Consider the following 26,483-nt stretch of genomic DNA (forward strand, 5'->3'; position numbering starts at 1 on the left):
CGAACCATTCATACATAGCCCCACGAACCATTTCCGGTCAGGTTAGGTTAGGTAGGGTCACATATAGGTTACAATAGTTAAAAATTGGTTTCGAAAAAAATATGCGTAGCCCCACACACCATTTTTTGCATAGCCCCACGAACCATTGACACATAGCCCCACAAACCATTGACACATAGCTCCACAAACCATTTGCGGAAACGTACTTTCTACAGTTACAAAAACACGTGTTTGAAAACACTGACCGGAATTGACTGGGATTGCGTCATCACACACAGGCTACATCCACCTGAAAGTAAATGGATGCAAGAGTTTTCGTGCATCGGTGACACATTTATATCGAAAAATATATGATTTACCGGCAAAATTAAATGAACGATGCGAGAAAACACTTCCCTGAACTTCCCCAAGTATAAAGGAACTGCATTCGGTAAGTAATATCTGTAAATTTGAAGAAATCCGTTTGTCCGATACGAGAAATTTACTGTCTTCCACCCTCGAGCGTATAGCCTACAACGGAATATCATTTTAATGTGACAATAATCGTAGACACATACATGTAAAATATCCATCCTGGCAGTTTCAGCCCACAATCATCTGTTTCATTTTCACATATCCATGTGTATTGGTGATACATTTTACATTGAGGTGATGATGACTTTGTCCGCTTAAATTTAAATTTCTACTGCGTCTTTCACTTGACGATCCATATTTGAGAGCCCACTGCCACAGACAAATTACGGTCACACATGTACTACTTGGATTCGAGTGTATGCCGCTCGTTTAGCCTGTTCGAGGGTTATTCCCTTGAGCGAAGGTGCTCTCAATTCCGTACGCTATCTAGCGTCGTCCGTGCGAACTATTTGGCGCTAAAGCGAAATCCTCTCCCTGCTTCACTCTAGTTTGCACCTTCAATTTTTATGTAAATAGTAATAATAACAACAAAAGTAAAAAGTTACAACCTGAAAGAGGGTAACGTTATTATAGTAATCCTGTTCCCCATTTTGAATGGGAATTGACATGTCGAAAGTATAATTTTAGTCCCTAAATAAATCCTGGCGTGGCAGATTGAAAGGATCTCCTTAGTAATGATTTACTCTATATTTTGCATATGTTATGACGAATATATGTATGTATATTTTTGTACATTTTCTTTTGTAGAGTATTTAAGCACAGTTAAAAGCACTAGAAAATGGCTAATGCGCAATTTACAGTATATGCTAATATAGAACCATTATCACTAACATTCAGGAAGGGCGTGGAGTAGTTGGTTAGTTTGTAAAATCATAGGTTCGATCCCCGCCAGAGAAGAGCGACGCTCTCTGTCAATACGTTTTTTTAGAATAAGTATAGTTTAAAGCACTAGACAATGTAGAAGAAGCCGTGGTAGCTCAGTTGGTATAGAATCTGTCTGCCACGCGGAAGACATGAGTTCGAATCCTGGAGCAGATGATCTGGACCAGGAAATGTTCTAGTCATTTCCCTGTTTCAGCGCGGCTCTGTGGCCCACCCAGCCTCGTATCAATGTGTACCTGAGGGCAACCCTGGGGGGTAAACACGGCCTGGCGCGATGCTGATCACACCATCCCAACTATGGTCGAGATCAGTAATATGTGGAGCAATACCTCATGCATGTTTACCTTTACTAGACAATGGATATGTCCAATTAACATTGCTTCAGTTTGGGTTTTTATTTTTAAGTCCATTTTATGCACAGAAAGGTATAATCGGGACTGGACCCACAGTTTAAAGTTGTAACCAAACCACTTGTGCCTCCACGGGGTATCGAACCCGGAACTCTTACAAGACTACGAACTTACCACTGCGCCATCAGGGAGACTCCAATTAACATTGCATGCTAGTAACATGCTAGCCACGCTGGCAACACTGCTTGGGATCCATTGATACGGGAAACAAGGAAAAATCGAGATTTCCGTAACTTGGTGGTGTCTCGCGAGTCTGGTCACGAATATCCAGCCGCCTCTTCCCATCTGCGTCTGGAGAGACTCTCCGAGGAGGAAAGTCTCCTGTAATCAAAGTCAGATTCATCCCCTCTCGGGGGGCGGGGGTGGGAGATCATACGGCGCTGAGTGACTGGGACACTCCACCCTTCGATGGGAGATTCTCGTCTTGCATAGCAAACGTTACAAATCGGGGGGGAGGCCTGTTCTCGAGTGGCACTTGGGGCTAGGAGCCGAGAGGGGAAATGATTGTCAGGTGGTTATTAGAGAAGAAAGGACCATTTCTGCAACTGCTTATTTGCACCTTGTGCCAGAACGTACGACGTGCAGGAACTTGTCGCGTCCAACATCATACATGAGGTGCAATTGTGTATATTGTAGGACTGAGCCGATGCCGCTGTATCGGTATCGGAATCGGAAAGTATGGGTTGGAATTCGTCTACCAATACCAGTCGATACTTTTCTGGCATTTTGGTCTTTCACAGGGTCCGCAAAAATGCCGTGCGATATTTTCGCGGAGTGTATTCATCTTGCACAAATTATGATAAAAACTGTATTATTATATAACATCTATTTGTAATATTCTGATGTAATTCTTGAATGTTCTAAATATTTTTTTTTGTAAATTCATGCAGATAATTGGAGAAGATTATTTACACACCAATATTGATCGATATTTTGAACAAATTTTAATTATTGCAATTTTCAAGTATTGGTATCGGTGGGAATAGGTAAGAGTATCGGCATCGGAATCGGTTCAAAGTGGTATCGGCTCAGCTCTAGTATATTGTCTATCAAATGGCATCATCTCACCACCATCATCTCGAATACGCGACCGAACGTACACAGAAAAAACTGGTTTGTTTGGAATTACCAAAAAAGTTTGGTTGAGCTGTTTGGTTATGCTTTTTGTTTCCGATAACCAAACGTTACTTGTAATTACTAAATAATTTTGTTTAAGAATACCAAAAAATTTTGGTCAGACAAAATATGGTACTCGTAAACAAAATGATACATATGTAAGTAAAGAGAAACAAAACATTTGGTTAAATTTACTATATGTGCTTTCGAATATGAAATAACGATTGTCCAGTTTCGTCGAGTGTAGTATGAAAATCTTTTGTCGAAAATTGAAACTCATGTATATAAATAATTACTCGTAGCGAGTTTTTATGTTGCTGTGTAACCTAATATTCTGAAAAAATGATCAGAATATACTTACTTTATACTGAGTTTCCTACACAGGCCGCTAGATGGAAAGTGTGTACAAGAAACATAAGTTTTTGTACAACAAATAATGGTACGTTTCATTGTAATCATAGTGAAAAATTGTGCTTTAACATTCTTCGAAAGATATGTGAACATCAAAGCTACAAGTTAAAGAAGAAAATGTACTGCAGTGAATAAAAGTGAACCTTCCATGAGCAATCTTTTGATTCTGGACTATATATAAAGAAGGTAAGTGTGCCGCAGAAAAACAAACACGCTTCAATTTCGACTAAATTATTTGGTTTTCCTAAACAAATGCGCTACATTTTGTTAGATTTACCAAAAAATATTTGGTTTTGGTAACCAAAAAATTGTTTACGACAAACAAATAGACTTGACCAAATCTTTTGGTACTGGTGAACAATTGTTTGGTTGATGCCTATTTAAACAAACGATTTGTTCACCAGTACCATTTTTTTGGTTAATCCAAACAAATATTTTTCTCTGTGTACCACCGACAAAACGTACCTACCACCTGGGTGGCTACCTGCGAAGGGTCTTTCAATGAGTCTTAAAATATTTGCGATGCGACAAAACGTACCACTTGATGGGACGGCATCAAAAATCACCGAAATCTCTAGTTTTGCTGATTTCCATCACACTTTATCCAGGCTTTGGACTGGCAGAATTACTATATAATGTATATATAGCTATTTTGGTGTGTTTAAAATCAGCTGTGGTTAAGCTGTCGTTCACAATTTTTTTCATTTGTTTTATCTTTTCGTCTTTTTTTTCGATTTTCATTTTAGTTATGTTAGCAGCAAGAATATTGTCGCTAAAGTAAGTTGAATTTTTAAAGCTGTATGGCATTGTTTTACGAACAAAATTTTAACTATGCTTGCCTAACCTAACCTAACCTTACCGGAAGTGGTTCGTGGGGCTATCCATTAATGATTCGTGGGGCTATCCGTCAATGATTCGTGGGGCTATTCGTCAATGTTTCGTGGAGCTATCCGTCAATGGTTCGTGGAGCTATCCGCCAATGCTTTGTGGGGCTACTCGTACATAATTCGTTGGGCTACCCGTGCATAATGAACTAATCAGAAGGCCAAAGTTAGTTTTCCTTGAAGTGGTACGTTTTGTTGCGGAGTAAATATTTTGAAGGTACCGTGCGTCCATTTCGATCTGCAGCCGAGAGATCGGGAGAAGCGTGGCGGGCGGCACTGACGGAGATGCCGACATTTGCGGCCTGAAATGCCCGCTTATTTTTATGGACATATGCAGACATTTATATAAATATTGCAAAACGAGCACTAACCTGTGTTATAAGAGTATGGTTTTAATTTTAGTAGCTTAGTGACTGTATGTGCCGATGATTTTGACACGCCCACCTCTTGTGAAACACGGCGTAGAGGTTTGTTTGAAGAACGTTCTAACGCTGCACCAATATCATCGAGTTTTGCTTCGGTTAGAATCCGTCGTTTTTGCTTAGGTGTTTTAAAATTTAACGATACAGTTTCTCGAAATTTAAGGACAAGATGTCTAACCGTATCTCTGTGTGGAGTTGAAACGCATGGGAATTTCTGTACAAATTACCTACACACGTCTCGACACGAGTTTGTTTTCACGTAGGTACGTGTCATACATAAAAAAATCTTTGTTCTGCTACCTTCATTTGGTGCAAAGGTACATAAACCTTAATCTTAAAACTCAGCTAGCTTATCTACAGGGTAGGGTTCTTTGTAGACAACGAAACCAGACAGGATGCCTTCCAATGGAGACGTTTAAACGAATATATTATTTAAACACAGGATACATGGAGTAAGAATATTTACATGATAAGCTACTTTCTTCTATGCTTTTTATTATTTTATTTTCTCTATCTGTATATTCTTCTATCTAGACTTCCTTCTCAATGGACAGTCTGGATCTGGACTTCCTTCTCAATGGAAAGATCTGGATCGGGACTTTCTTCTCAATGGACAGATCTGGATCTGGACTTCCTTCTTAATGGACAGTCTGGATCGGGACTTCCTTCTCGTCTTTTTTGTTAACTTCCCTATGGATTTCAATTTAGGTTTTGACTATTTAACGAATTCCTTTAAGCTTTGGGAATAATACTAATATCCTCCCTTGGGGCTGCAATTGGAACGCGCCACCACTAACTAGGTACAACAGAGTGTATACTTGGTGCAGCCGATTGACATGCGCATCCAAGTAGGTGCTACAGTTAAACTGCGCAACCGAAAAGTGCTGTGGGGCGTCGATCAGAACGCGCTCGCCACTGATGTAAACAAAATTTCCCCTATAGGAATGGTAAATCAATCATACAGATGCAATATCTGTTCAAAGACACAAACTTGTATCAGTGCTTTGACTTCCTTAATTTTCATATTAACTTACATGTGATCATTGATTTGATTTATAAGATATATATATTAATTTACTTCTTTCATATTTATTTTTTGTCTTCTTATAATATATTCTATTGTTTTTCATCTTTCCAATTTGCTTTTTTCTTATTTAAAAAGTTATTCACATATATTATGCCAATTCTTAACCTTGCACGCCTGGTGCTGCCATCTCTATTCGTCTTTGGCAAACTATTCACATTACTTGGTCCTATTGGGTACGTAACAGTTCTAACGTGAATCTTGCGGCTGGCATTCCAATCGTCTCACTGACACGTCACACATACACACTACAATAACACAAACAAGTAACTGCAAGTAACCAAGAATAACACTCTTGCGCACAGTACGAAATTAACACGCTCTTGGTTTACATTGCTCGCCACTATATTTACAACTCTGTCTTCATCTAGTCGCGAAGGAACAAAAAACTCGAGCTCGGAGATTTCGGATTGCAAGGAAGCTCACGAACACTATTGACTTTTAACGGTTTCTTCTACAGCGTAATCTTGATACAGTGTTGCACATTCAAAACCTCCAAACGATCCCAATCGGCACAAAACTCTTTCAAGGATATAAACTTAAGCAGGACGTTACTGGTCAAAACTATGAATAAAATGTTTTATTATCTGTGGCTCTTAACATCGTTTCTAAAGCGTATTTTTTTTTGTGTATATAAGAGCAGAACTTGGATGAATTACAGAAGAACTTTTGCGTGTTATAACACAGGTTAGTGATCGTTTTGCAATATTTATATAAATGTCTGCATATGTCTATAAAAATAAGCGGGCATTACAGGCCGCAAATGTCGGCATCTCCGTCAGCGCCGCCCGCCACGCTTCTCCCGATCTCTCGGCTGCAGATCGAAATGAACGCACGGTAGGTGTTTATCTGAGTGGTACGTTTCGTCGAGAAAACCCAAGTGGTGCACTTTGTCGCTGGCACTTTCTGTTGGGACACCCATCATCTCACCTTGTTATACTGGGAGGTGACAAGGTCAAATCGTGCATTTTTTTCATTATGTATATTTTGTGCACATGAAGAAATATACGGATTCTACAACTCTGGCTTTATACACCGACGCTGATGCCAATCCGTAATCCAGCTCCCTATTTGCTGTCCCGAAATTCCGGGATTACAAGATTCATAGTCCCGAATATTGTAGATTATTTGACTTATGCATCCCTAATATATCCATCTATGCTTAGCGTAAGCAACATGCTTCTGGTGTAATCTTCTTCAATAAATTAAATTTTAGCTCAATCTCTTCTTACATTCGGGTTCGATACCCGGTGAAGGCACATTACACAGTGGTTTGGATCGCATTTTGAACTGTAGGCCCAGTCCCGATTAGCGCATAAAGTGAACAAATAACTCAAACTCTCTTCTTTCGTCAAAACTCGCCTTTCTTCTACTAGAGGGGCAATGGCCTTGCCAATATACGTCAACAATGCGCCAGCTAGATACACTCTATATAGTCTACACCGGTGTCCGGAGAAATGTGTGAGCAGGGAATTTAATACGATTATTTTCATTACGCAATTAGTGTTTACAGCAATTTCTTCTGTAATTTTAAAAAATGAAGGCACAATGATGTGTTTGTAATAAGAAAGTTGAATAGTGTCGGGACTCAACCCTCCGCAGGATTTTCTTTCTTACTTAACTTCCAACCCACCTCCTTGGCGGAGTGATTTATCACAGCTCGCTGCGATGCCAGGGGTCCAATGTTTGAATCTCGGCCGGGGCATTGATGTTCAAGTTTCCCTTCATCATTTTCATCATATCATCGCTCATCCTCATCTTCGCCGTTTAGCCAAATGTGACAGAAGTAAAATAAAGTAAATCAATCAATCATATTTTTCATATCATTATGTTTTATAACCACCTGTACATCGGTTAGGGCATTTCCGCTTTCGGCACATATTAATTCCATTTTTCAAGCCCCTTTGAATAAGAAGGAGAAGAAGAAGAGAGGGGATAAATGATTTGTCAGCATCAAAGATCAGAATCCGGGAATTACAGTCTCTAGTCCCGAAATCATGAGATTATTCAATCTACTAGGTATTGCATTTCCTAGATGAAACGCATTTACTGGATCATGTAAATATATTTTGCTACGTTAAGAAGCGTGTCTTCCTATAGCCAACAACGTTAAGTGTATACTCCAAAGTTACGGTAGGGTCAACGTCTGTCATCGTGAAACATGTTCTGATTTTACTCGACAAACTCACAGATTATCTTCACATGCCCCAACTTTCGTTCTATTGGCTGTTACACAGAATCTAGCAGAGAAAGCAGTTGCAATTATAACACGGTCTAGGAGTCAAAACGAGTCTGTCAGACACCACTACCAGCCAGGTAGCCAGCTCGAACTAGGGCCTTCATACTGGAAATGTAGTTCCGTGTGATTCGGCCTTTATTCTCAAAAACTATAATGTTAGATGGAGATTGACAAAATATGGAAACTCAGGATCGCTGGAACACGCACAAATTGAGTTTTCATGTCCTCGGATACAAATTATCTTCTGTCAGTTCTGGAGAACCAAATGAACTTGCAACAATGATTCCTCTCTCGTATTCTCTTCAGGAAGTTTGAGGCAAGCCTTGCCGTTCCTGATTCCAGGCTCCCAAGACATCGATGTAGCGAGAACGTTGCTTTTAGGCCATGTGTCGCTTACTACTTCGGGCAATTTCCCTCACTATAATAAAAGGTACCCTGGCCCCCTTAATAATAACGTCCCAGGGGTACACGAAATATATAAAACTGTCCCTGGACTTTGAGACGTGACAAATTCGCCCGAGCACTCTGGAGAAAGTTAAACAAGTTAATTCCAGATACAGTTGTATGCACTTAAATTATTACCTTCTGCTGGCAGATAAATTTTCCATACAACAACGTCCCTGTGAGAGAGGAGAGTAAAAACTTTTACTTTGCATAAATACTATTTCCTCCTTCCGTGGCCGAGGAAAACGATTTACGGTCTGGTAAGCAAATTAGGTTAGAGTGCATATGTATGTAGGTGCATCTAGAAAACAAGGAAAGGTGCGTGCTCGCCAGTGTTTCCAACTCGCATCACCGAAAAGTTGCTAGAAATTTCTCAAGAGGTTAATGAACGGAACCGGTGTATATGGCGGTCAGGATTAGTTTTAGTGTCCAGGAGGACGAATCCCGGAGTTTCAGGGAGTAATATGTAACGATTCTGATTTAGACCTCTAATTTCCCCGTGCCGAAATATTTCACCTAGTTGGCAAACTTGGAAAAAAGAGGGAGTAGACATGTAAGTGCACGAATTCAGATTTGCCTCGTGTAGATTTTACTTAACAAGCGAGATGCTGCAACAGGATACACGCAGCATCATTCTTGCTCTCCCGCGCGCGCACACACAGCCGAAACACGCCTCCTAGGTGTGTAAATTTCAATTAAGAAATCCGAAGGGATGCTGGGCGATATTACCTCCCCCGTAAGCGAGGCTTTCGGTAAATGGGAGAACAAATGAAGGACGCAATACGGTTCCTCTGGCTGCGAGATGGCGTCGTTAAAGCAGAACGCAGCAAGTTTCGATGCAAGGCACAATCGTAACGAAGTCGGACGAGGGACAATAAAACGCATGCGAAATCTGAAGTGCAATGAACAGTAATATGCAATTACGTCTAGCTTGGAAATTGCATTATTCATCACTTAATTTTGCGTTGTAGGTCTCTCCACTTACCACTTCTAAATTCATACTTTTCGAAATTAAATACCCTACCCCTGCTCTACTTTCAGAAATAAGCAGTAGAATAGTTAAATTCTAACGTTTTCATCTGAAAATTTATTTACCAAGAATACCTTCTTAAACACACTTCACTATTAGTGAAAGTTTTTGGTCGTTACTTTATTTTGATATAGCTACGTGAAGTCTATTTTCGACCAGTATAGGTTAACGATAACGAGTGATGAAGTCATGAAACACCTGCAAGGATAAGTGACGAAATACACATAACGGATGACGAAAGGACAAGTGACTAAATACACGTAAGGGCAAATGACAAAATGCATGGAAAAGCAAGTAACGAAATACATGAAAGGGCAAGTGACGAAATACACAATAGGACAAGTGGCGAATTACACAAAAGGACAAGTGATGAAATATACAAAATGATAAGTGACGAAATGCACGTAAGGGCAAGTGACAAAATGCATGAAAGGGCAAGTGACGAAATGCATGAAAGAGCAAGTGACAAAATACATGAAAGAGCAAGTGACGAAATGCATGAAAGGGCAAGTGACGAAATGCATGAAAGGGCAAGTGACGAAATGCATGAAAGGGCAAGTGGCGAAACGCATCAAAGAGCAAGTGACGAAATGTATGTAAGGGCGAGTGACAAAATGCAAAAAAGGACAAGTGGCGAAATACATGAAATGGCAAGTGACGAAATACATGAAAGGGCAAATTCAAAGGAGCATTTTTACCTGTAATTGCCTCTCTATTTCTCCCCCCTTTCTCTACCTCTCCCTCTGCCCCCTCTCTCTCTCTTTCTCTCTCTCTTTCTCTCTCTCTCTCTCTCTACCCCGTGATGAAAGGTTGGGTGACTGAAACTGAAAAATTTCCTCCAAAGATTACCCGCAACAGGAATCGAACCCAGGTCTACCATGTGGTAGTTCGACGCGCTACCAACTTAAGAAAATTGAAGTACAGTTTTTTTTAAAAAGATCATAAAAAGGGGACGATAAATAAACATAAAGGCAACCAACATTCAAGAGTATAACTCTCGTTGTCAAGTATTTAGTGCGCAATATAATGTTATACACAGAAGTTTCGTGGTGGATTATTTTCTCTGTGCACATATGCGCCCACCATATGCTATCTTACAATTCCCTTATCTGAGTGTCGTCGGTAATTGCAAATGAAACCAAGGCAATATGAAATATTGCTCGCAATTTGTTTCAACTTTGGAAATGTCGAACTGTTTGTTGTGTCGACCCCACCCCTTCTTTTTTTTTTACCGGTGCGCATTGCCACTTTCGTTAATACAGGAGCAGACATTTAAATTTTTATTGGATTTTGGAAATGAGCCTGGTCCCGCGGGAAATTTGCCATCCTCGTTAGCGGAACAACAGCTGACTAAGCAATTTGTGTCCTCCGCTTTTCTCGATCACAGGCTCAATATAGTGCGATACATTTTCTCGCTTTCGGAGCGGCGAGGGGGGGATCGCCCCGACGAACCGAAAAACATCAATTTAATAAGTTGCGCCACTGTTTTATTTCATCAGGGAGCGACTGGAAATGGCAGGTCTCATGATCTTACGCCTGCGTGAATTTTTAATTATCTCCGGTGGTTATCCAAGGCTCTGTGGCCCTTCCAGCAGTAATTTTTTAAGTGGCAATTTCTCCCCACTTTTAGAAACTTTGTCAATATTCTTAATTTATGAAAACTGCATATATTTATTGCGAGTTCCCATTGGTGATCTTTAGATACGATATTTCAAGTGACGAAATACGAGGTGCGGCTGAAAAAAAAAACCGGATTGTTGCTACAAAATATTTTACGTATTGGTTATTTTGTACAATATGAACATTATCCCCTTCAAAGTACTGCACCATCGATACACCGCTCCATAAGAATCTTCCATTGCTGGAGACAGTACTGGAAATCATTTTCCTAAACCATGTTCATGACCTCCGTCGCTTTTGTTTCACACATTCTACGGTCTTAAATCTGGTTCCCGCTACGACGCCAGGGGTCCCGGGTTCGAATCCTGGCATGAATGTTTGTGATTGTGCATTCATCAATTTCATCAAATCATTACTCATCCGCATCTACGCAAATTAGCCATAAGTGGCACAAAAAGCGAAGTAAAATAAAACAAATAAATAATAACAATAATTAAATCTGGTTCCTTTCAGTGCTGATTTGACCGTTGTGAATAAAAAAAAGTCGTACGGAGCGAGATCCGGCGAATAGGGTGGATGTTCTAACACTGGGATCCCATACTTGGCCAATAAAGCCTTGACTGACAATGTCGTGTGAGCAGAAGCATTGTCCTGATGAAGAATAAATTACTTGCTTTTCCACAAATCAGGTCGTCGTCTTATTACTCGCCCACGAAGGGTCGTCAGAATCGTAATGAAATATTGTTGGTTGACAGTTTGACCTTCGGATACACAATTCGAATCAATTCACCGACATTTGCAATGTTTGATTCTGTTTTTGACGTGCAAGACCGTCCAGGACGCTTGTCGTTCGCAATCACTTCTCGTCCCGCCCTAAACCTTTGAAACCACTCAAATACTTGAGTGCGTGATGAACACACATCACCGTACACTTCCTTCAAAAAACCATAAGTTTCTGTGGCGGATTTTCCGAGTTTGATAAGAAAGTTCAGATTGATACGCTGTTCCACTTTCACACTTAATTTCTTTTCCGACGGAGCACAGATGTACGGTTCACTTCGTCCACAAACTACAGAAGAACTGAGCGCTGCGCACCCTGGGCAATCACACAGCCGGTAGGCAAGATATAATGTTATACACCCATGCACCGGTTGACCTTGACGCGCTTGCCGTTTGTCGACAGCAACACCAATCCGTTTTTTTTTCTAGCCACACCTCGTACATGAAGTGACAAGAGACGAACTACGTGAAGTGACAAGCGACGAGTACAAGCGACTAAATACATGAAACGACAAGCGACGAAATACATGAAACGACAAACGGCGAAATACATGAAGTGACAAGTGGCAATATACATTAAATGACAAAAGATGAAATGCATGGAAAGACTAGTGACTAAATGCATGAAGAGACAAATTTGCTAAATGCATGGAAAGAAAAGTGATTATATCCATGACACGAAAATTGACTAAATGCATGAGGACAAGCTACGAAATGCATGCAAGGAACTAAACACATGAAAGGACAAGTGACTAAAAGTATGAAAGGTAAAGTGAGTAACGGTACAAAATGATAGGTTACTAATGGCATGAAAAGACAGGCAACTAAAGTAAATGCAGGACAGGATAGGTGACTCAACGCAAGAAAGGGAAAGTGGCTGAATGCATGGAAAGACATTCGACTAAATACATTAAATAGAAAGTGACGATTGATTGATTCAGTTTATTTTACTTCGCGTTTTGTGCCTCTTAGCTAATATGCGAAGATGGGGATGAGTGATGAAAGGGCAGTTACAAAAACCCGGGACCCTTGGCGTCGAAGCGCGATGTGCTACCACTTTTTTTATTCTTTTTTTATTAAAGTAATACCCCTATTCGGTAGTATGCCCCGTCATTAAAACATTCGTCCACTTTCACACATGTCAATTTCCACTTTATTCACATTGTTTCTTATTATTCAGACGAACACACATCCAAGCCCGAGCGGGATTCGAACCCGGGATCCCTAGCGTTGCAGCGCGATGAGTTAACCACTCAGCCACAGGGTTCGGCAGAAAGTGACGAGTAACTTGCAAATTTCTTGCAATGGCAAGAAATAAGCGTTCTTCTAAATTAATCCAAGCACGAATAAAGAAATCAAGTATCAAGTCAAAATATTTGTAATTAGTAAATCATAACCCACGATTTCGCCTATCCCGAAATCGAAACTGCGTACCTAATTTCGAAACACACATGCTTCTGTATTCATGTTGCCTGTTTTCGGCCGTTTCATTTCATCTCCATCATGTGCCTTCCCTCACACCGGACGTACACAAAGCTGTCAGCGCTGCATGTGTGGGCCTTCATTACACATTCTAAACTGCCACGGTGGAGCCACTTACTCCGGTCGCGGCGTCCTTTTGTTCATTTTGAAAGCTTAATTACTGATAAAGGAAGAATAATACTGGAATTTAGGGTTATGCAATTACACTGCTATCACGTCCCCCAAAATGCGCCATTAATTATGAAGCACAGGCTCCACAGTGATCAAGACAATTGAAAATCAACTCTGTTTAATTTACTTTATAAAACATTAATGAATCTTTTGAACCATTCATCTGTATTACAAAACAATACCATTTCAAATTGTTTTCAACCTCAAAAGGCACCCTATTATTAATCACAGTACAGGCTTCCGCAATTGCGTACTGGTAACATAGTCGCCTTGTAATCAAGAGGTTCCTGGTTAGAAACCCGGTTGAGGCACATAGTGGTTTGGATCCCACCTGTAGGTCCAGTCCCTATTAGCCTTTCTGTACATAACAAAAACAAACAAAGCATCACCCTGCATAATGGTGCTCTTAAATATGTGCTTTGCTTATATGAAAAAACGCTATGTTTCCATCAGTTTCGTTATCTGCCTTGGTAGGGACTCATACGAAACACATTTGTTATTATCTAATATGGTTACAAGCGTCGCAGTGTGCTTATAAAGCAATATTAATATAAATGGATTTAAATATATAATATAATTCCACAAAAATAATTAACGGGGCTACTGCGCAGCGAAATGGTTAACACTCTCACCTTTGGTGGAACCGGTCCCGGGTTCAATTCCCGATGGGAGTTCCCAAAATTTCGGCGTTGACCCAGCGTCGTGAGGACAATCTGGGAGCTACTTGTAAAGAAGAAGTAGCGGGTTCAGGCCTCGAAAGCCAGAAAACAGCGGCGATGGGATTCGGTGCGTTGACCACACGTCACCCAAGGAAATGCTACTTGACAGGCCCTTAGACGACTGTTGCAGCACGAAGTGTATTTTGCTTTTAAAAATAATTAATGAAACAATAAATTACATTTCACATAAACTTATATGGTAGAATGAACGTTTTTTTTTTAAATTTTAAGTACTTCTTTTATTGGTAATTAGTAATAATACTAATAATGTTTTTCTTTTCTTTACAGAGGGCATCGTGAGCTACAAGGCTCCGAAGGGGGTGACTCGAAACAGGGATGGGGACCTGGAGGACGTCAGCTACGACGGGATTCTGGACGACGGGACCATGAGAGACGGGCTGGGACAGCTGACCGACGGCCTCTTCGGCGACGACGACTTCACGCCGGACCCCAAGGGCCAAGGGGCAGGTGAGTGTTGCATCATTAAAACATTTCTCTAGGTCCTTTATGTAGAGTGGGCCAAAACTATAGAACCACTCTTAAGAGGTAAACGGATGAAATCTAGGTCGTTTGTATGGGCACCTTTCTGTTTAAGTGTACGAGGAACAGTTTCCATCTCCAGCCAGACGCGAGGACACGAAACTGCTCGTCCCCCACCGACCTTTTACGAGAAACAGAGGTCTGCGCGCTGGATGGCTGTAGGAGAGGGAGAAAACTTAGCATTACGTTTATGGGAGTATTATTTTACTTCTTCTTTCTGGAAATCAAACTTCCGATGGCGTAGAAAAATACATGAACGGTAAGAGGACATATTGAAGATTTGGTTTGTGTTGGAAAAAGTCGAAACTTCCATTTGATTAGCCGTAATTTGAAGTTGTTTGTCCATAAGGAATACATGGGAATCTATAAATACTTATTCATCATATTTTTTACAGATCATATCTAACTAACTTAAAATACCGCTTCCACTTGCAACATGGGAGAAATTAATACTCTCTCATACTACTTGTTTTTTTTTGTAGTAGCGGTGCCCATTCCGACCCGTTTGAAACAAATGCATACCTTGTGCCAAACTGCCACTCTTTACCTTAAGGTTTGATTGATTTATTGATTTTGTGCCTTAAGTCCACTTTATACACAGTAAGGTTAATCGGGACTGGACCTACAGTTCAAAGTGAGATCCGAACCACTTTGTGCCGATTCCCACTTAGTGATTCTTAAAGAAATGAGGTTGAGTCCAGGATGGTGGCATTAAAGATGACCATCTTAGTACCATGGTGCAGATCATCCACATCATGTTTCGGGACATCGGCTTATTGTATTATGTCAGCCAGTTTATCTTTTACAGGAACGGTTCCATACTTTTTGCCCATCCTGTATGTATAAGTTACGTTAGTTAAGGGCTATATTTTTATAAATACTATTCAAAGCTGCAGCCTAATGTTAAACATACAGGGTCAGTCATATTTATGTTGACACTCATATCAATGAGGCATAGAACATTTAATATCTGCAAAGATCAGAAAGACGGTTACATGTGTGTTGTACGTACACTTATTGCCATGCATTTCACATTCAATTCTGTCATATACAGTGGCAAGGTGTGCCACAGTTAAGCTCAATAACCGCAACAGACAACAAACAACAACAACGAATTACCCGCCGGCCCCCATGGCGGAGTGGTTAGCACATCGCGCTACAACGCCAGGGTCCCGGGTTCGAATCCCGGCCTGGGCGTAGATAATTTTCAGTGTCCATTCATAAATTTCACTTATAATCACTCATTTCCATCTTCGCAATTAGCCATAAGTGGCAGAAAAGCAAGTAAAATAAATGAAATCAATAAATTAAAGAAATACCCATTTATGTGGTAACATAATTTTGGCTCACCCTGTATTTTGCTCATTTTCTCTAAATTATCTCAATGTAAAATACTTTTCGCTTAGCAGAACAGTATAAATTTTTATATTTAGATAACTGTCGTCTGGTGCAGTTATACCAATTAGGAGATTTCGTTTAGGATAAATTGATATGGTATTAAGAAATATATACCACGCAGCGTTGATTCCAAAACGCTTTATTTGAACCACATCAGTTCATGAGCTAATTTCAAAATGAAGCCTCGCAAATGCCGCTGTTCATCTAAGCTTATTTTGGGTGTCATCCTCCCCACCCCCTGCGTCCCCGGTTCAATCCCAGGCGAGAGCGACGCTCATCCCGCCGGACGCAGTTGCATGCCGGGAAATTTAATCCCACATCATTCACATGTCGAGTATGTTTCCATGTGTAAATGTCAAAATTTGACACGTCTGATTGATCCAATAGAGTCGAACATATGCCCTGCTTCGGCTATATATCAGTCACTTTTAAAGCGGGCGATCGCTTCGTGATTTGGGAAGCCCTTCTGGACGGAAATATTGCAACAATATTGTTTTCTAAATTGCCTCTGTCAAATCTTTCATATGTCTATTAGTGTGCTTTTCCAAAGAACAAAATACATTGCGGAGAATCTCTTGGTAGAATTTGAGCCTCATGTGGGCGTGGTTAATGACGGCATCCAATAGAAGCATATACTCTTTACATGATCCACCATTGTTGCTATTAAGTTTTTAAATTAGCAACAGTCACAAAATCTATAAATTCGTGTAATAAATGAAAGACAGAATTCATCTTACGAGTTTCCTGTGCATGTCTATATCCCATAATAATATTACGTTTTAAAACGGTGATAGTGATAATGAAATGTCCTTCTTATCAAACATTTTTAGCATTACAACATTGTGAGTGTTGCAAAGAATGGCAGTCACACCATGACGGAATATAAGCTGTTAAACAAGTGAGTGTCACAACCATTTTCAACCCAGGATCGGCTCATAAACCCGGGCAAAGTGGAATTTTGACCCTCCCCCCAATTTCAACCCTGCCATCCCTAACTCTCGATCCTGGGCCCTCTACTTTCCAACCCCATTAAAGGCCTGTAAAGAATACGGTTATTTAATACCTGTAATAATGCTATCAAAATAACAGTAACCTCTTAGTTTAAATTGCTACATGATTTTTCAATATAGTATATACGAGATTATGCAGCAGTAACTTCAATTAATTATTGTCTACACAAGTCCAACTCTTTTAAGGACAATTAGACACGTTTATATAATCAAAAAAGGTTTTGGAGCTACTCAAGGAGAAAAATCGGGTTTCGCGTCCCCTGAGGGTCGCGCCTAGGGGAGTCACCGGGTAACGCCGCCCCTGTTCGAACCACGAAACTACTCATAGCATGAAACCTCACACGCCTAATCTAACAACAACGCATTAAGTCTTTCAGGAAATGTTGCAAAGAAGTATTAGGATTAGATTAGACTAACCATGGTTCTTGAAGTGGAAACTCACACTATTGGCTGTTATCTTTAGCTACGCCTACAGTTGCGATTTCCACATGGGTTTTGTAAATATGCTTTCAGGACCATGTTCCTTGAAAACTATCGAGGTGTGGCAGACAAGTGACGAAACATATTAAAGGACATATAATAGGCACATTATGTTTCCTTTCATGTATTAATGAAATTTGAATTTTTTTAATTATAATGCTTTATACGTGCAATATTGAAGCACAAAATATTAATTAAAAGTTAATCATAGTAAGTAAATTAAGATTTAAAGTAATACAAATATACACGGCAAGTAAGTAGGAGCGAACAAGGTATAGATAAATGTAATCCGTAACATAAAACTGGTTTTATAGTAACTTGTCATACGATTATGATATAAATGAATAGCCAATGGTGTCAATGTGATGAAAATAACTGTCAAAATGAAATTCATAACACAATGTTAGTTTAGCAACATATTCATATAATTAATACTACATTGGTATAGTAACGTCGGTGGCTCAGCCGGTGTCGACCTCCGTGGCGGAGTGGTTAGCACAGCGCGCTACAACGCCAGGGGTTCCGGGTTCGAGTCCCGGATATAAGGCATGAATATTTGTGATTGTCTGTCCTCAAATAGAAATGTGAATGAAGTGTGTGGTGGGGGAAACTTCCGCTTAGGGGCTTCCCTTTAAAGAAAAAAAGAAGTCGGTAACGCGTATGACTACCATGCTAAAGGTCCCGGGTTCAATCTCCGGCTGGTTCAAATCCGGGAACGTTGGAAGCGGCCCCGGCGCCCACCCAGCGTCGAATAACATGGGTACCTGGGGGACACCCTGGGGGGTAAAGGCGGTCAGGTGCGTGATGCTGATCACATCACCCCCACTCACGACCGGATCAAGAAAGTGTGGGGCGTTACCCCCCACATCCCCTATACACCTTCATGGAATGGTGCTAAGCACAGGGGAGCACTTTACCTTCACTTTTTTGGTATAGTGATGATGATAATGTTTTGAAGCATTAATGTCCTTTCTTGTATTGACATTTAGAAATACGTTTGTTTATTTTGTCATGATTTGTTTATAAACTCAATATTGTTAATGTCCTGATACTATAACAGCAATATTGAGAAAGCAATCTCTAGTTTTACATTATATTAACTGCAGTGTTTGTTGTTATTACAGGGAACCGCTGGGTTGGCTGGACAAACGACTCGACCGCAGGGGATGACCTGGAGCTGATGTTTGTCTTCGACGAGCTCCGGCTGTTCTCTGCTGTTCACCTGCACACCAACAACATGATCAGCAAGGGAGTCAAGGTACGTGTGTGGATCAACTCGAAACACTTAGAAATGTATATGTTGAGCTCCTAATAATAATAACCCGTGACGCAACAGGCCGTGAGGGCCGACTGCCAGTCTCGCTCCCACCTGAGAAGGTGGGAGATCATTAGTGTTGGGTGATATCGTCCAGACGATATATCGCGATACTGAAAAAAATATCGCCCAGGCGATATCAACTAGACGATATATCGTCACGATATTTTGGCAATATATATCGTGTTGGTGATATATCGTCACGATATTTTGGCAATATATATCGTGTTGGTGATATATCGTCACGATATTTTCGCGATATATCGTCATGATATTTGGCTATATATATCTCGTCGGTGATATATCGTCACGATATTTGGCGATGCATATCGTGGAGACGGTATATCGCCGATATCACGATACGGAAAAATATCGTATATACGATATATCGCGATATCAAATTTCTGATATCAACCATACCTAGAGATCATCCAACCAGTTACGGGGTGACGTGTGGTCAGCACGACGCACCCCAGTCGTTGTAGGTTTCCATGACCGGATTTCGCTACTCATTCGTAGCTCCCCCAATTTCCTCACAATGGTGGGTGGCCACCGACCCCATACACAGGCCGAAATTTCAGGAGAAAGTTGTTAAGCTTCCCGCAGGAGAGACGAACCTGTGCGCGTCGCGTAGCCGGAGCACAAAGCATGAAACCTTACACCCCACGACCACGGTGCGGGACATGTTGAGCTGTTGGGAGAAATAAATTTCCATGTCAAACATTTTTCGAACACGAATACACCTCTTTAAACACCATTTCTAAATTGAATGTGCACAGATATTTCCCCCTCACGAGAATGCAAAGCAGTAGCCGCGATGGTCTAGTCTGTATGGCGCCTGACTTCGATTCCCAGGGGTGGGTGATGTAAGGGCGGAATTTTTCACCGCATTAAGCAGCTCTGGGGCTCATCCAACATCAAATCAATGGGTACCTGGGGGTAACCCTGGAGGGTAAAGGGCGGCCGGAGCGTGGTGCTGATAACATCACCTTCAAAATAGCAGATATCGGGAATGTGTGGAGCCGCAGCCCCAGTCGCTGAAGTCTCCATGATCGGGTTGCGCTACTAAATGTACCTTTATGGCACGGTGTTATATGCACGGGGAACTTTACCTTCGCCTTAAGAATGCAAGGAAAGTTTGTTTTAAGTGCACTTAATGCACAGATAGGCTACACCAATTGTCCAGTCTTACGGCGGGTGCTCTACATGCTGGCAAGGGAACTGGGGAGCGGGGAAGCAACTAATCCAGCGCGATAAGAAACGCAGCAGCCTGTAGAACGAGGTGGGCGTAGTACTTCCTCCCACCGCGTCATAACTCTCGGCGCCAGCGATATTGTCTTGTAGGCCTGCGACGTATTCCTTGCTCCCCAGTTCGCTTGCCAGCATGTAGAGAGCCGGCCGTAAGAGTAGCCAAGAGCTGTACTAGGGACTGGGCCTCCAGTGTAAAGAGTGATTCGAACCGATATGAGTCTTCATCGTGGCCGCGGTGGCTCAGTCGGTAACGCGTCTGACTACCATGCTCAAGGTCCCGGGTTCGATCCCCGGCCGGTTCAAATCCGGGAACTTTTCTAACGGTGAAAGCGGCCCCGGCGCCCACCCAGCGTCGAATAACATGTGTACCTGGGGGAAACCCTGGGGGGTAAAGGCGGTCAGGGGTGTGATGCTGATCACATCACACCCACTCACGACCGGATCAAGGAAGTGTGGGGCGTTACCCCCACACCCCCTATACGCCTTCATGGCGTGGTGCTATGCACAGGGGAACACTTTACTTTTACCTTTATGAGTCTTCATCGTTATTCGAACCTGGGACCCCTTGATAACCAGGAGACAGCGTTATACCTACGTGACCCTAATCGTGTACATCCATGAGAAAAAGTGGAATAGCATTCAAATCTAAATCAACTACATGAGTCTCCCTGTAAGGGCATCTTATTCCACCCTGCCTTTATGACGTCACAAAAATTAATACTAAGTTCTTAACCTAATATGCCTAACCTAACCACGAATACATTTTACGTGACGTTAGAACACGGAAGGGAGGGGTTTGTGTTAGATAAAGTGTGGATTTAGTCATACCCCAACATTATAGGCGATGAATCCTGGTGCTTCAGTCACTTGTTTACAGTGTCTACCTACACAGCAATTCATCTATAACCTGTCCCAGCTAACTGTGTAGCAAGGCAGCGCATGGCCAGAGCGAAGCAGTACATGCTGCTGGGAAGGCTGGTAACTGCAGTGGCTTTCCCCCACTCCACGCAATTCCGCTCCTCTCACGTGTTCATTGGTGGAGCCGTCTCGCGTCACTACTTGCGCAGAGATTTGTTTTCGTTTGCCTGCTCCACAGTTAGCTGTGACAGAGTATACGTGAGTTGGAGATTTTATTAGTGGCAACACTGCTGTATAAACGCCATGAAACGGAACTGGTACTTCTCGCTTATATCTCACGTTAGTTTCCTACCTAACTTACCTCTCAGTAAATGGACTCTTCCTTTCAACACTAGGCGCATGCGTAGTGACGAGAGGAATAGAGAGAGTATCGTTGGAGTTGACGGTCTCAAGCTGTGTAGTTAGATCCCCACTAATGTGAAAGTTCTGGTGAATCTCACCGTACCTCCAGCATAGACTGTCAATGCCCAATATTACCACAGACAAAGATATATATATATCTTTATCTGTGGTATTACTGTTCATTTTTGGAACTGCGACATGCGTTTCAAAATAAGAGGGGACACTTTCTGCTGAATCATCCCATCATTTTGCAGGACAATGCTCGGGCGCATGTAGCACAACCTGTGGCTGATTTGTTAGCTCGATGGGACTGGCAGATGCTCTACCAGCCCCTGTGACTTTGACCTGATCCCTAAGATGAAGCTTCCGAACTGTTTCTTCAGGCAGTAGACCGATCCATTCCAACCATTAACAGAACAGGCACTGCTATAGAAATACTACAACTTCCACATCGCTGGCAACGGTTGTGCGCAATGTTGGTGACTGCATCGAAGGGCTGTAATAGTTTCACAGAGATATCTCTTTTGTATCATTAGTAAATAAATAGTTGCCACTATTTAATCACCAACCCACGAATATTTTCGCAGCTCTATTTCAATAGGGGTTCATAAAATCCGCTATTTAGATCTCTCTCGTTGATCTTTCATCATTTTTTAAAAAAGGCAGATCAATTGAGAAAGCATCATCGTCAAGTATCTGCTCGGGAAGAAAGTTTCGTTTTCCGTATTCCAAACCGGCGTTATAATCCAAGACAAACTTAAGATCAGGAAAAGTTGGATGTCATCCGCAGGTAATTATGTGGTTTTTGCTGTCAACTGCAGGAAACCAAGGATGAAACCGCCAAGACTTCGAGATAAAGGGTTGAGTTACGCTGCTTAAGAGAGGAGAAAGCAAAGTGAGATACTGTCTTCCTTAATCGAGAAAGGAGACCTCGCGTCTTTTCTCTCTTATCTTCTCTTTGATGTGCGGTTCTTTACTCAGATGCTATCGTTTCTCTTCTTAAGAGGGATTACAGATAAACAAGCATAAAAGTGGTGGAAATGATAATCCGTCAGTCTCGCATTATGACTTATCTTATATTTCTCACCTGTTTTACTTCTTCAGTACCCACTGAACACTTTGAAGATTTACGAATACCTTCACGGCACTGGAACGGTCTTGCGATTTGTGTCTAAAGCATGTTGGCGTGGTCTAAAGTTTAGTGTATACCTCTGTGGAGTCAGAATCTACCGCCCTGCAATCAAGAGGTGCTCACAGATGGGGTAGTGATTACGCCGTCGCCTTGTAATCAAGGGGTCCCGGTTTGATACCTTCTGGAAACAGATGGCACAGTGGTTTGGATCCCACTTTAAACTGTAGGCCCAGTCCCGGATATGAGGTGCGTTGTTCTAGTCGGTAAGGCGTCTGACTGCCACGCGGGAGACCCGGGTTCTATTCTCGGGTGAGTGTTCTAAGGTCGGAATTTTCCGGCTTTGTCTCCATACAAAAAGCGGCTCTGGGGCTCACCTAACCTCAACTCAATGGGTACATGTGGGAAACCCTGGAGAGGGGGGTAAAGGCGGCCGGAGCGTGGTACTGATCACATGATCTTCAAAAACGCCAAGATCGATAATGTACATTCATAGCACGGTGCTATATGTACGGAGAAGTTTACCTTTACCTGCATTACCAGTCCCGGTTATCCTATCTGTGCATAAAGTGAACTTAAAAACAACAATTGATACTAATCTTACAACAAAGTGTTCGCCGATTGAGTTCCAACGGGCTTTTTCGAATCCCAAACTCTAGGCCCAGTCCCAATTGATCTGTACCTCTGTTCAGGGATGTCCATCCCTCTCAAAGTCTACGAATTCGCTCTCCAAATATGTATCACGTCCCCCTTGAGCTAAATTATTTTCGCAGATTATTTTGTGCAGACAAAAATTCACAACAAAATGTAAAAATAATATTGATTTCTTCCTACGCATGCCTACGCTAGTTGCGACCGGATATACACTTTTAGATGCAATCCAAACCGGCGTTAGCTGCTCCTCCTGCACAGTTACTCACGAATCAGATAAAGAGAGATTTCGCCACGAACGCGACCGGCGAAGCTTCCTTCCTAGGTCATCCTCTCCTTTTTTTCTACGCTACAGCATCGCTGCTCACTTTGCAATTCACACTTGCATATTCACATTCACATTAGCGCTCTTCCACAAGTACGAAAAGTTGACCAGGCTCTTGCACCCAATGCGTGGAAATTTACATTAAAAGTAACTGACTTAGTGTTACTTATTTCAAAGAGTAGTCATAACTGAGTTGAATTGGTGTTTTAAATCCACTTTATGCACAGTAAGGCTAATCGGTACTATCGTTTAATCCTAGAACACTAGTGTACGTAAATTTTACGTGTGGTGTGCCCTTAATTCCCTTCCCTACCTCTCACCTACACACCCCTCCACCTAGCAGTGCCTCAAGCAGTCTGTCGGACGTAAGGCAGCACTGTGGTAAGGAGGGTGGAAGCGTTATCGTCTTGATTTTGTTTGTTATGTTGTGTACTGTACGTCAACTTTACGTAGCTCTAGTAAAACGAGAAAAAATATATGACGTAAATTTGACATTCGTAATTCGACTTTAATAATTAAATTTTGAAAACAAAAGTTTAGAAACATTCACTATTTTCTTGTAAGATATTTAAATTACATTCGTTCCTTATATACAGTGTTATGAATATTATTATTGTTTGTTTTTCATTCTTTGAACTTTTCGCCTTCATTCTTAATGCACGTACAGTCTTGTCAATGAAGACATTCTCTTAAAATATTCCATGTTTTAATAAAGCAATGTTTATACATGTTGAAATAAAGAATAAAACTCCAATATAAGGAAAATAAACAAAATAATGTTAAAAAAAGAATCGTCAGTTTGTTTTCATGATATAGAGGTTCTGTTGAAAATCAATGTCTTCTTGTACGTATGTTTTACGTAGCGCTAGCTACAATGTAATATGGGAACACGCTAGTGTTCTCGGGTAAAAGTGGGATCCGAACCACTATGTGCCTCCACCGGATATCGAACCCGAAACTCCTTGATTACAAGGCGCCGACGCTACACTAAACCGTCGGGGAGACCCGTCACATGTGAAGAATACAAGATGCGTGCAATATGTTCTTAAATTTTGAACATTACATTCAGTTCTCGGAAGGAAGGGAGGTGCACAATTCTCGCAAAGCACCTCACCCTCATCTGTCTCATTATCACCATGCTAAACCATAGAAGCATCCCTCAGATGAACCCAAGGCTCGACCAAACACCCCCTTCCCTTTCCAGCTAGCATTTTCAACTTCGAGCTCTGATTATATCAGAATATTTTATTATTCTAAACAGCACATGTGTTCTAACCAGGAGTTAGTAGATGGTAGATACAGAGAGAAATGATTCACTCATTCGACCCTTATCAACTGCAGCAAACATTACAAAAAACGCTGTTTGGAACAGTTGAAAGTGTTTTATTTAGGGATGTGACGAAGCTGAAAATTTACCGATGCCCATGTAGTCACCGATAATTTTTGGAACCGATACCGATGCCGATATTTAACCGATTCCGATACATAAGATTATTAAACAGAAATGGGATGTTATTTTCAGCATGACAAAAATAAATTTGCTATGTACGTTTCTATGGCATTATGTATGTACACATATATTCTCAAGAAATGCGAATGTACATTTGCATCTACAAAAGGTTATGTGAACCTAGAGATTTAACATTAGTACACAAGCAGTTCTTTGAAATGCAAAAGGAATTCCTGTTCTGCCAGATTCAATTCAGATATACGAGATTTGGAAGCACTTCAGGAAGTAAAATACTTCTTCTCTTATCGCAAATCTGTTCAGCAACACTGAACACTCAATCACTGAATACTGATGCAGCAGGTATGCCCAAGTATTTTCTCAGCACTTGCTTCAGGATTGAATACTAAGTTTTGAATTTCCAATACAGCAGCAGATCCTGGTTCAGCAATGTACTGTTTTATTTCCGATTTATAGTTAGGTTGATCCTCTGAATGAGTTTGCAATAATTTTATTACAAAAACTCTACAATAATGACGAATCATAACCAAATTTTCAATAAATCTTACAAAACTAGAATATAAAACTTTAGAAGGTAAAACTTTAGTATAATCTGTACCGGTTTAAATATCGGATTTGTGCCGATTCCGATACCGACGCCGATGTGTCAATTTCTGCCGATTTTCATACATCTGTAATCCGCTTCGGCACTTTATTAAAGAATCTTAACAGTGTTCTGCAGCACATCGTTGTATGTAACTACGACAGTTTGGACAACATCAAAAAAGTAAAACTGTAAACAGCTGGCTCAAGAAATAACACTCTCCTCGGTACTCGGCCTCCAAGTTACGTATCAGCGATTCTCGACTTGTTGCAATAATTAAGTTTGTTGCTTTCACGACGACCGACCAGCTCATTCCTTTCGCTACTCATTTCGTGCGATCCGTCTCCTTCCCTCCGCTCTTCCACGACAGTCCCATAATCCCACTCAGCTGAAGTTTCCTTGGAAACAGAAGAAGAAACTCGAGACGCACACTATATAACGGATTATAGCTTTCTCGATTGGGGAGAGGGATACACCTGGTGCCGTGAGGTTTCAGGAGCTGAAAATCGCGTGTTTGCTGCACACGGTTCGACGGGAAGAGTTCTTTGGGAGCGCCTTGAGGATTGGGATTATCAGATCTTCATCCGAGAGTTTCAACCGGTACATAAAGACATCAAAAGATGAAAGAGAATAATCAAGATTACTTCCACGCCGCTTGGCGTCAAACTAACACCAAGTATGTAATCCTGAACCACACCATATTAGGTGCAGTGTTGTGTCGAAGTTCTTCTTGTATGTGCGTATTACTCGCACTGAATGATTAGTCTTCTAGTTTACGGCTGTTACAAGCATTTACTATGTGTGGGACATTGCAAATGAATACTGGAAGAAATGACAATACAGACTCACTATGAGGTAATCCATCACCTTTGAAATCTAATTCAATAGAAGAGATCAAGTAACTGTACAGAATATGATGATTTTGAAGTCATCAGCATAAAAATCGTTGCTTATTTCACATCTAA

At 41.2% G+C, this 26,483-nt stretch overlaps 1 protein-coding gene across 2 annotated transcripts in view; it reads left to right on the forward strand.

Moving 5' to 3' along the window:
• LOC145977744 (discoidin domain-containing receptor 2-like) overlaps positions 1 to 26,483 on the forward strand; it is a 522,813-nt gene that overhangs the window by 337,102 nt on the left and 159,228 nt on the right. For both annotated transcript variants that reach the window (XM_083109999.1, XM_083110000.1), the window contains exons 5-6: positions 14,397 to 14,576; positions 18,661 to 18,794. In XM_083109999.1, coding sequence (XP_082966125.1) covers positions 14,397 to 14,576; positions 18,661 to 18,794 — 314 coding nt within the window. The remainder of the gene's footprint in view (positions 1 to 14,396; positions 14,577 to 18,660; positions 18,795 to 26,483) is intronic.

This window comes from Lepisma saccharinum, chromosome 23 (genome assembly GCF_977018435.1).
Source record: "Lepisma saccharinum chromosome 23, izLepSacc3.1, whole genome shotgun sequence".
In the NCBI taxonomy this organism is placed as follows: Eukaryota; Metazoa; Arthropoda; class Insecta; order Zygentoma; family Lepismatidae; genus Lepisma; species Lepisma saccharinum.